Source organism: Micropterus salmoides, unplaced genomic scaffold (genome assembly GCF_014851395.1).
Source record: "Micropterus salmoides isolate LMB-PRFRI ecotype aquatic unplaced genomic scaffold, ASM1485139v1 Ms_hic_scaffold_20, whole genome shotgun sequence".
Lineage (NCBI taxonomy): Eukaryota > Metazoa > Chordata > Actinopteri > Centrarchiformes > Centrarchidae > Micropterus > Micropterus salmoides.
Window position 1 is genome coordinate 7,032,751 of NW_024041151.1, and position 12,311 is coordinate 7,045,061.

Sequence of the window (12,311 nt, forward strand, 5' to 3'; positions counted from 1 at the left end):
ATCGTCCAATTCAACTGAAAACATTTCAAGAATCACTTATATTCCCCTGCGCTTCAGAGCTGATGTTTTGCCTTTTCCTTTGTGTTATTTCTGTTGACCCTATTCTATTTTGTTGCTCTTGTGTTAACTGATTTTATTGTGATGTGACACCATCTCCTAGTAATTCTAGATTACTGATTAGCGTAACTGACTGAAATTGTAAACATAATGTATTTAATGTTCACTTGCTGTCATCACTATTAGTTGTAATTTTATTTTCTGCATCCACACAAGTTTTATATGTATTATAGTAAAGAAAATAATCCCCATTTTCCAGTAAATGGTCTGTTTTTTGGTATGGCTAATTTAGTTCTCCCACAGGAATAGTTTAATTGGATCTGGCTGCTGCTGTGTGACAGGAAGGTGACATCAGACTATAGGAATGTCTCTCTGTGTGCAACCTCCAGTTGATTGGTGGACGGGGCGTTTCGGACCTACTGGACTGTGGGCGGAAACTCACTTTTACACTCACTGGACGATGATCAGCAGCAGAAATATCCTAGGAAAGTCTTGAGAAAGACGAAGAATTTAAAATCGGTTTTCTCTCTCCTGTTTTTATGACTTCATTTTTCGGCAGCAATATGTTTTCACTGTATCCAAAAACTTTCCTGTTGGTTCTGGTGTGTGCGTGTGCGTGTGCTGCCTCGGGTGCAGCCAATAACGGTAAGAAGAATTCACGTAACTTTCTACTGAATTTAAAACAACGTGGATGCTGGTAGCGCTGAAAACATTATTTGATTAATGGTATTTGATTGACAGAAAAAACATACTATTTTGATGATTCTGAGTCCATCTGTTTTTCTAGCAGGTGTAAAACTATTTTAGACTTTCTCTGGTTCCAGCTTCTCAAATATGAGGATTTGTTGCTTTTGTTTGTCATAGATGGAGTAAGTTGAATAACTTTGAGTTTTAGACCTTTAGTCAACAGAACAAGACATGATGAGGTCACTTTAGGCTCTGAGAAGTAGTGATGGGCATTGTTTTCAGAATTTCTTCTCAGCATTTCTTTGACTAAAGATTAATCAATACTTACCATTAGTTGCAGCTTCAAAACGATTATTTTTATTATAAATTATCTGTGGTTTTTAATTGATGGTAAGGTCAATGAAATGTCAACGAACTGTAAACAAATGGCCATTACACCTCCCTGCAGCCCATGGTGACACCATCACATGTCAAACTTAAAAATGTTCAGTATTTATATAAAAGAAAAAAGCAACAAAGAAGCTGGAACAGATAATATTTGCTATTTTCCACAGTGTTTGCTTGAGAAATGACTGAAACCATTAATCCATTAAAATTGGCTAATTGATTTAAGGCTGCAACTACCACTACTAGTCTATAACCCAGGTTTATTTCCCAGCGCCCTGGTTGACACATTCAATATTGCTTGTTTTGTCTGAAATTCAGATAAGATATTCAATTTAATATAGGCTAATTGAAAAAAACACATAAAATATTCACATTTGAGAATCTGGAGCTATTGTTTTTCATTGATTGTTGATCATTTAATCGACTGATTGTTTCAGCTCTAAATCAATGAATCAGTCAATCTTTGAGCTCTAATATAAATCACTATGTGTTTAAAAATGTCTTTCAATCCTGTGTCTTGACCCTGACACAATTTATTCTCTCTCCAGTCACCATGCGAGGCAGGACCTTCACTCGTTTTGACAATTCAATCACAGATGAACCAATAGACCTGGATGAACTTCATACAGATGGGTCGATCTCCAAAGTTAATCGTTCTGCAAGTAAAGCAAACAACTCCAGCAGGTCAGAAATTACAGAAGAGGCAATGCTGTTTCTAACAGGCCCTGTATCCACCGTCCTCATACCTTCCTTCTACTCACTGGTCTGGCTCATCAGTGTGCCAGTCAACATCGGTGCGGTTCTGGCCTTCGCTTTAGGGATCCGTCCTAAGAAGCCGGCAGCGATCTACATGCTGAACCTGGCCTGCGCTGACCTGCTATTCGCCATGCTGCTCCCCTTTAAGATCTTCTACCACTTCGATGGCAACAACTGGATTTTCGGAGAACACATGTGCCGCGTGGTCACTGCAGCTTTTTACTGGAACATGTATTGCTCCGTTCTCCTCATAGCTTGCATCAGTGTGGACCGGCTTCTTGCTGTAGTCTACCCTATCGACTCCCTGGCTTGGAGAAGGCCACGAAACTCACTCATAGCCTGTGGAGTCGCGTGGATACTATCCTTCGCTGGTTCAGTGCCCCTCGTCCTCTCCAAACAGACTTTTCCGCTTAAAGAGTTGAACATCACCACGTGCCATGATGTCCAGTCATCTGATGTGCTAATCTCAAACTTCAAGATCTACTTCATCACCATCTGCTGTGCCCTCTTCTTCCTGCCCCTGCTCATCACTGTGGTGTCCTACACGCGTGTGATCTGGTCACTGAGCAGGGTCCCACATGGGGTTTCAGGAAGCTCACGCAGAAGAACAAGAGCAGTGGTGATGGCTTTAACTGTGTTGGTGATATTTGTGCTGTGTTTCACTCCCACAAACTGTCTACTGCTAGCACACTATGTGCAGTTTAATAAGGGATATGAGAAGAGCCGGGAGGCCCCTGATGGCTCCTATGCAGCCTATCTGGTGTTTATGTGTTTGGGAAGTCTGAACTGCCTCCTGGATCCTCTGGTCTACTACTTTGGATCATCCCAATGCCAGAGGCAACTATCCAGGGCACTGAGGTGTCAGAAGATCACAAAGGGCAGTAGCAGCAGTCATTCCTCATCTAATTCATGCAGATCCAGCAGCATAACAATTCTGAAATCCATAGAAAGCTCCAAAATAAACTCTCCCGTCACCAAAATGGACTCTTTCCAAAAAAGTCTAAACAGCCAATACAGGAAACTGCTGGTCTGATAAGACTGTCACATTGAAGAGGGATTAATCGTCTTAACTGATATGTGATTTTAAAGTTATGAAATAGAAATATTCTATTATGAAGTTCAGCACCAGAAAATAAGGAGCACAAATTGAATCTGTAGGGTTTAGCTTCCTGCATGTATTTTCCTTTCATGATTATAATGAAGGGAGGATAACTAAACCTATCGTGCCAACAGAAATAGCTAAGAATCTTGGTTCCATAACAACAAATGTTCAGTGACAGACGTTCCTTTTGAGTGATGAATAAAGAAGGAAGGAAATTGAGATTAGATAAAAATGTGCTTTCTAGAACAATTCTGCTCAACATTTGATACTATGAAATGCTTTTACTTTTGCACTGTATGTGTAAGAGCTTGTGAACTTGTAAGCAGAAAATTAATATGTACATTTAATGGAAGGAAACAACTTAGTATTTTGTCTTTTTTCTGTATACATTTGCTGCAAAGCTTATTTTTACACACTTATGTTTCACTTTTGAAAAGCTGTTAATCATGTCTTACTTTGTATATATCTATATATACATATAAATACATATATATGTATATAATACATTATATAATAAATATATATAACAGTAATGGGCTGAGCAAAGTCTGATGGTGGCATAGTTTGTTTACTACTGCTCTCTGCTGGTAAGAAATGTGAAGTGCTGTTCACCATTGTCCAGGTTTCTGCAGCAGATAGTGCCTGAAAGAATATGACCACCTATCTTCCACTGTGTATTGGTTTTAGTCAAGAGTTGTGTCTTTGTGTAAAGGAACTACTGACTGAATAAACAATATTTGAATTATTCAATCCAGGCTAAAACAAATGGCTGTTACGTAGTTTGTTTCTCTTTGTCCACTTATTTACTCCTAACCCTCTGCTGCACACATTATGGTGACTATAAAATGTCATCCTATTTTTTTGGAAAGTTGAGGCTCTCCACCAAGGGAGTTTTGTGTTCCCTCAGTGCAATGCTGTGCTATAAGGGAAAGTCTGATATTTTCACAACCTTTATTAAGTGAAATACAAAATAAAGCACTATTTTCATTTGTTTGTATATAATATTAGTTCAGTACATTTGTATTGTGCAGCACGCACAGTTTTAGTAAATGTATTGTAAAAGATTGTGCAATTATGCTTCTTTAGAGGTTCATACATATGCACATACTTTTATTGGGCTGCAAGTAATGCTTATTTTAAATATCAACTTGTCTGCCAAATCTTTGCCTTGATTACCTGCTTATAAAAATAATGTAAAATTGTCACAATTTCTAAGAACCCAAAACCGAAAGATGTTCTAATAAAAGTGATATAAACCAGAAAAACCTGAGAATGTCTGGCATTGTTGGGGCACTGGGTCATTGAAAATGACTGAAATGATTTATGATTATCAGAATTGTTGATTTATCTTCTGACAATGATCAACTCATGAGTTCAGCTCCACTGCTGCATGTGCCTGACTGTAAACACATAAAACACTCCAACTGGTGGATGGTCTGACCTGGTTTTTATTGCTTTTCTAAGTGGGTCATGCTGGTTTGCATGACTCATGACACAATGCAAATCTTATAGAAAGTTTTTCAACTCTTTAACCCTAATGTTTTTTTGTTGTTTGAGTTTCGAAGACCCCTGCCCTCTACAACAATTAAAAAAACATACATACCGTTGTTTTATAGAAATAATATATATATAGCATATCACATAACCCACTCACCTTTGTGCATGTTTTCATTTGTGCACTTGTAAATATGTGCACAAGTTGCATCTTCATAATGTCACAAGTAATGTAGGGGAAGTAAAAGTGGGTCAAATTATGATCTCAATTATCATTATCATAAGCTACTTCAGAAAATCAGTTCGACGTTGTGCTCTGTGGGCTATATAGTTTGTCACTTAATTTTAAAAATTAGACTATCATACATAACATAGGGAACTTTATTTTGACCTTTAAACCAAAGAGATAGGCTGCAAAAAGTCAAACTAGAGGTTGTTTACTGGCTTAATAACAATAATAACATAATCAGAATAATAACCATAATTATGTCTTCTGCAAACCTATTAGATGTTATCAGACACGTCGGGAGATGCCATTGATTACAGGCCTATTCCCGGAGTGTAGATAAGAGAAAGAAGCTCTGTTCCGGGTGATTTGTCTATGGCGGAAAGAAAATTACAGCCCAGACAATAAACGGAGGTGTGTCTTGGTAAACTACGCGCGGTCACCTGACACCTGATGTCACGCAGGTTTGAAAGCCTTGTACAAGGGCATAACACTCAAACCGTGAACGAAGAGGAGCAACTCAGCCGCACCCAAGGAGCTGGATATTGTTTTTAACCGCTATTGGCTGTCATGACTTTGAGGACGCGTTGGATTCAAAGGCTCATCCTTTTGTGTTGCGTGCATACTTGCCTGTCGGAAATAGGTAAGTTCCCTCCTCTCTTTTCCATCTCTGCTGTTTTTATTGTCTCAACGGACAACATATTCAGCTCAGATAGAATTGGGATCCAAAAAGTGCTTTACTGAACTACATACGCCTAATATACCCAGCATCTTTGAGGTTTTGGGCTCGGTTGCCTTTATAGGCGGGATTAATCTGTTAGAATTAGTTTTATAACACTAAACAATAAAGTTATGTGTGAAGTAACAGGTCAAAGTGCACACAGCTGAAAGGAACTAAGGCTCTTCAGTTTTAGTATGTTCCTGTATGTAAATCTGTTCCATTTCTGCTTTTCATATGTTTTCATGTCATTATGTTACACAGAAGAGAGAGGCTTCACCGGTATAGAGACCAAAGAGGGGGTGTCGGTCAGCTCCCAAGCCAAAAAAGTCCTGAGCAGTTATCTTACAACCATCTTCCTGCCAATCATCTACATCTTCGTGTTTGTTGTGGGTCTGCCCACCAACGCCATGGCAATCTGGGTTTTCCTCTTCAGGACCAAGAAAAAGCACCCAGCATCGATTTACATGGCAAACTTGGCTCTGGCTGACCTGCTCTTTGTCATCTGGGTCCCCGTAAAAATAGCCTACCACATCAACGGCAACAACTGGATCTACGGAGAGGGGTTGTGCAAAGTGATGGTGGCATTTTTCTACGCCAACATGTACTGCTCCATCTCCTTCATCACCTGTATAAGTGTTCAGCGTTACTGGGCTGTGGTTCACCCGCTCACCCATCAGAAAGACAACCGTGTAGCTGTTGCCATCTCCATCACAGTCTGGGTGGTGGTCTGGCTTCTCACGATCCCTCTCTACCTGTATGATCAACAGGTCCGTGCGACAAACCTCAACATTGTCACCTGCCATGACGTCACGAGGCCCAGTCAGAAGAAAATAGCAGCGGGCTACTTCCTGACAATGGGAACTTTGGGTTTTATTGTTCCAACGGTTGTGTGCATCGTATCCTATGTCCTCATGCTCAAGGCTCTCAGAAACAGCATGGTGGATCCAGCCATTGCCAAGAAGCGGCGAAAGGCTGTGGTCTTGATCGTCACCGTGTTGGTGATGTTTTTAGTGTGCTTCACCCCCAGTAATATCATGTTGCTGGTGCACTACATCCTCCTCCTGGCTCAGGCTCCCAACAACTTGTATGGATTTTACATCACCACCCTGTGCTTGGCGAGTCTCAACAGCTGTATTGACCCTTTTGTCTACTACTTCATCTCTGAGGACTTTAGGGAGCATGTGAAGAACACGTTCCTCTGCAGGAGTGAGCGGACGGTGGAGAGGATGAGGATCTCCTTTAGTGCTCTGAAGTTCTCCAAGAAGAGCAACACATATACAACTGAAACAGGGAACACTCAGAGCACTGAGTGTGTTGCTTAAAAAGCTAATTACTGATCATTAAACTTCCCTCAGGCATAAAATAATTTTCAAATCTGCTGTGACTTATGTGAGGAAAGTTAGGAGGGCCATCTGTGGCAAATACCACCTAGAAGCTTTGAGCTGTCTAAGTTACTGCTTTTTTTATTTTTGTGGAAAAATGTTTATGGATATATATATATATATATATATATATATATATATATATATATATATATATATATATATATATATATATATATATATATATATATATATATATATATATATATATATATATATATATATATATATATATATATATATATATATATATATATAAATCTCTTTTGATAATATAACTTTTATTTAATGCACTTTGGTTGATGCAGTCTGCTGCAGTTCGATTCATTTCACTGTGATGAATGGTCATTTTTAATGTGTTAGATCTTTCAGTCCATGCTGCCGTTCTGTCAGCTTTTTGATGTGCCAGAAAGCTAGAGACCTAAAATGAGCAGCCATTTAGCATGTTGTGTGATACATGATACAAGCTTTACATATGTGTGTGTGTGTGTGTGTGTGTGTATATTGTATATTTTTAAAGTTGTCTTTTTTTTTACTCATTTAACTACATTTTTGAGTTTGTCAAAAGTAACTATTTTTCCCGACACACTATCTGCAGGTCTTATTTTTTATTTAAAAGATACACTATTTTCTTCTTCTTTTGTAATACATGTATAAAATGTTTTTCTTTTTGTCTGTTGTACACCTATAAACCGAAAGTGGGATTGTTGTGACAGTGGATTGTGCTACAGGAGGCTGTTTAATCCCTTTTTATGTAGTTTCATTCAGCACCATCAGACCTGCAGCAAACACTACTGCAGCTGCAGCAGTTAGTTCATCCTCTCATAATGGGCAAGTGTTGCCTTTAGCAAAGAATTAATAAATTAATAATTTTTAATTGGTTAATCTGTTTATTTAATAATGCCACTTATCGAGATCCACATTGTCGCAATTTTAACTTATTATATGATTAGGAATTATTGTTATATACTGAAAAAGTGTGATTTAGTAATAAATCATTTTATGCCAAGAGAGAGACCACATGATCTAACAGGGTGTGTTTCTATACAGAAACTTCCCAAAGGGAGAAACAGTCATGAAAAGATAAATATGATCTGTACAAACTTGTTACAGAGGATATTTAGTTTCATAACATTCATCTTATTTTTTACATCTATAGTGCCCCTCTGTGTGAGTTCTGTAGTCAAAAGTTGAAAATAGAACTGAAATAATAAATAAGAGAAATAATCAGTAATAACTGATTAATTGTTTCTATTGTTTTTCAAGTAACAATACCAGTAATGTTATGGTTACAGAGAATTTGCTGTTTTTCTATGCCTATATTAAAGTGAACTGAATGTATTTGCGTTTGGTACTTTTGGTTGGACAAAATTAGACACTTTTTCACTGTTTTGTGATGTTTAAAGAAACCAATCAGATTTATTAATATATAAAATAGGCTAATTATTATCTGCAGTGTGGAGGTGAAAGCCACACAACAGCAACTGAATTATATGAAAGGAACTTCAATTCCACTCTATAACAACATGACATCAAACGCATGACTGTGCACATTAATTCCACATGACTGTAAGTATCCAGCCAGAAATAAAGAATACATAGTAGATGCAAATGAGAAATAGTTTCCTCTTCCAAACAACAGAAACCAATACTGAACTGGAATGCAGTGTTTATATTGTTAACTGTAGCCTATATACCACCTTATGTAGAGGAGCAAAATGTTGAAGTTCAAAACCTCAAGACCACCTTGTCTCTACTGCCTTGAATTGTTGTATTTGCAGTGTAAATCTTCTCACTGAATTCAACTTCCTAGAAGCAGCCTAGTCAGGATGACGTAGAGCAGGTAGGCGGTCAGACATGACGCCAAACAGGTAGTCTCGGGGTGTGGCCTTGGTTGTAGATGTTGTTCGAGAGACAAACGCAGAAGCATAAATAAAGCTTAACAGAAAAGTGTCGCTGAGAGTTTGTGCAGACATGGATTTTACTCGGTTATTGTCGCTGCTGGTCGTTTTCTGCTGGTTTTCTGCCTCTGATGCCGCAGGTAAGGTCGAAACTTTCTCTGGGTTTATTTTGTCGAAGAGTGAGGTCATTGACATACCGAGCGAATGACACACATTTAGTCATATCCCAAAATAACGTATTAATACAGACCTACTCTGTTAATATTCTGGTATAGTGAGGTAAATGTTTTAAAACACTGTTAAAATGAGAAATTATTTTTGACGGAATTGATCTTTTTAACCTTAATTTGTGGTAAGCTGCCAACGGACTGGGGTGTCCTTAAACGTCGGCGTATCTACCTAACAGTTGTTGTTTTGTTTTTTAATTACGAAGAAAAGTAATATATATCAAGAGTAACTTAAACAGATATTGTCTAGGGGCATATCCTATATCTAACCTGGTAAGTTTTTTAAAAAAAGCCTTGTTCCCCTCTATATTAGATGTTGTTTTGTAGAACTTGTTAGCCTATGTACTAGTTTTTTTAAAATATTTGTATTAGGAAAGCAACTAGTGATTATTTTCATTATAGATTCAGTCTTTTAACATAAAAGTGAGATTTTCAAATAAATAATTGTCCTCAACCCAAAAATACTCAGTCTACACTGATCTAAAGCAGCAAATCCTCACATTTGAGAAGCTGGATGTAAAGAAATAATTACCATTTTTGTTGTTCAAATGACATACATAATTCATTGATTATCAAATTAGTTGATCAATTATTCCACTAATCATTTCAGCCCCTAATTTAATTTTGTCATGTTTGTTTAGGTAAAGGACGGGGGTTTATTGGGTACAAGGACCCTGAGAATTCAGAACAAGTTGTTGTGGACAAGGCAACAGCTGACACGCTGAGAAGTAGCCTCACCACAGTCTTCCTCCCAATCCTCTACATCATTGTGCTTGTGGTGGGTCTCCCTGCCAACGGCATGGCCATCTGGGTATTTCTCTTCAGGACCAAGAAGAAGCACCCATCATCAATCTACATGGCCAACCTGGCTATGGCTGACCTGCTTTTTGTCATTTGGACGCCGCTAAAAATTTTCTACCATTTCAACGGCAACAACTGGACCTACGGAGAGACGATGTGCAAAGTCTTTGTGAGCTTCTTCTACGGAAACATGTATTGCTCCATTCTTTTCATCACCTGCCTCAGTGTGCAGAGGTACTGGGTTGTGGCTCACCCTTTGTCCCATCAGAGGAAGAACAACAAAGTGGCTATTGGTGTCTGTGTGGCAGTCTGGGCTTTCATCTGGCTCACCACCACGCCTCTGTACTTATATAACCACACCGCAAAACTCAAAGACCTCAACATAACCACGTGCCACGATGTCAACGTCATACAGGATTCCCTCAATCCATTCCCTTCTGTCCAGATCCCCTACTTCTACTTCATCTTCATGGGTATGGTCGTGTTCCTCGTCCCTTGTGTAGTGATCATTGTGGCCTATGTTCTGTTACTCAGGGCTCTGGGGAACAGCATGGAGGACAGTACAGCAGCAAAGAACCGGCACAAAGTTGTGGTGTTGATTGTGATTGTCCTGGTTACATTCCTGGTGTGTTTTGTCCCCAGTAACATCATGCTGGTGGTGCATTACTCCCTATTGAAGGATGGGGAGATAAATAATGGCTATGGCTTCTACATCTCCACATTATGCCTGGCCAGTCTCAACAGCTGCCTGGACCCTTTCATTTACTACTTTGTGTCTGAGGACTTCAGAAACCATGTGAAGAACACACTGCTATGCAGGAGCAGCAGGACTGTGGAGAGGATGAGGGTTTCATTCAGTTCCATGAAGTATTCCAGGAAGAGCAAAGCATATGTTTCAAATAGTGGAGAAACACAGAGCAGTAACTGTTAAATCAGATTAAGGAGAGAAAAAACACTGATTAGATATCAAATATCCTGCCTATCCTGCCTTGCTTGTACTCTGGTGTACTGAAAACATGGCAGCGCACAGACCTGGTGGCACTTGGACTCAGTAGCTAGGTCTGTCATAATGAACATGAGGCCCATCAGGTGCAACCAGGTAACCTCAGCACATCAGACAACCAAAGACGAACTTTAAATGTGAAGATGAGTGTGTTGGGATGAGGGTAGAGGTCATTTTAACTTGGTTTTATAATGCAAAACATTAATACACACACATACACATATATATATATATATATATATATATGAGAGAGAGAGAAACTGCCTGTTAAAAACAGTTAGTCCTTGGCTGCATAAAATGTCTAATAGATGTGTTTTTTGCTAAGATTGTGACTGACTAGTTCACTGCATTAGAGAACATTTAAAGCAAACAAACCTGATGTGTTGAGAGCAATGGAACAAGAGATCATTTTTAACAAGAGAGAATGTCAAGTTATGACTTTAATAAAGGCGTAAATGTAGCTTCAGTCAAATCTACAACAGAAAGGGTGTATTTAATGTTCATTCCTGGTTTTTATCTTGTTATTTTAAACCACCTTTGGTTTTTATTTACTTTTGAGTTTGAAAGTGATGCGGAAAAAGGTGGTAGTGTTGCTATTTTTTTAATAAATGATAAAACAACAGGATGCAAGTGAGTCACTGGCAATGTTGTTATCATACAGCTGGAGACGGATGTAGAGTCATTGTCATGGATCATTCTCTACATGTTGAGGAAATGTTCTGAATTCAGAGAATGTGCTGTCATGTTTAGTGTCTGAAAGTGTACGTACCACTCCTTTAAACCCGTATTTTTATGTTTTACTTAGTTGTTAATTATACTGTTTACTAAAGAAACGTCCAGAAAAAGAGGGTCAGAGTGTTAAAAGCTGGAGTAGGCAATTTCAGATCGATTTTTAGTTAAAATTTGTTGAAATTCTCTTTGCATCCTGACAGCCATCAATAAATCAGATGAAATGAGAAACATCTGGTGGCTATCGCAAGACTGTTATAAGCACGGCCAGTCTGCCTACATGCAATCTGCACATGTACCCATATTACATGAAATGTGTTCTGGCGGGTGGGATTTTATTTGATTGGATATTTTCTAGCTGTCTCCTGCTAGTTTCTCCAAGAATGTTTTAAGAGCGTGACGAGACACGTCATGAGGATGACTAAGTCATAGGTTGCTTCAGTCACTAGTTTCAGTGTCAGACCAGTTTCACCTATATAGGGAACACAGCTCACATTACTTTTTATTTTTATTTTTTGAAACACAGGGACCTATGTAATAGCTTTCCTCTTGATAAATTATTTTGCTCTTAAATGCAGCCTTTCTCTTTTTTTCATTTGGAGTCTGTGTTTTAGTCATACATTTTTTTTTTTTTTTCAGTCCCCCAGCTTAAAGACAGTGTACTGTTGGCAAAGGGACATTGTGAACCAAAGCTAAATGCGCCTGGTCTTTTATCTCAATATAAAGAGTAAGTGAATTGATTCAAGGAATAACCCCACAAAAAGAGTGATCACCCTCCCCCAGGTACACACACAGACTGTGAATGCTGATTAACTTCCTTTTTAATGACTGGTTGAAG

At 38.5% G+C, this 12,311-nt stretch overlaps 3 protein-coding genes across 3 annotated transcripts; all 3 read left to right on the top strand.

The window, feature by feature from the left end:
* Positions 1 to 478: 478 nt before the first annotated feature.
* Positions 479 to 4,254, top strand: LOC119914647 (proteinase-activated receptor 1-like). Its single transcript, XM_038734086.1, has 2 exons — positions 479 to 702; positions 1,680 to 4,254. Exons 1-2 carry the CDS (start codon positions 597 to 599, stop codon positions 2,918 to 2,920), a joined length of 1,347 nt encoding a protein of 448 aa, XP_038590014.1. The 5' UTR covers positions 479 to 596; the 3' UTR covers positions 2,921 to 4,254.
* Positions 4,255 to 5,182: 928 nt separating this feature from the next.
* Positions 5,183 to 6,936, top strand: LOC119914595 (proteinase-activated receptor 2-like). Its single transcript, XM_038733990.1, has 2 exons — positions 5,183 to 5,352; positions 5,692 to 6,936. The coding sequence occupies exons 1-2, from the start codon at positions 5,280 to 5,282 to the stop codon at positions 6,750 to 6,752; spliced, it is 1,134 nt and encodes a 377-aa protein (XP_038589918.1). The 5' UTR covers positions 5,183 to 5,279; the 3' UTR covers positions 6,753 to 6,936.
* Positions 6,937 to 8,671: 1,735 nt separating this feature from the next.
* LOC119914594 (proteinase-activated receptor 2-like) lies at positions 8,672 to 12,046 on the top strand. The gene is made up of 2 exons (XM_038733989.1): positions 8,672 to 8,853; positions 9,582 to 12,046. The coding sequence occupies exons 1-2, from the start codon at positions 8,787 to 8,789 to the stop codon at positions 10,670 to 10,672; spliced, it is 1,158 nt and encodes a 385-aa protein (XP_038589917.1). The 5' UTR covers positions 8,672 to 8,786; the 3' UTR covers positions 10,673 to 12,046.
* Positions 12,047 to 12,311: the final 265 nt, after the last annotated feature.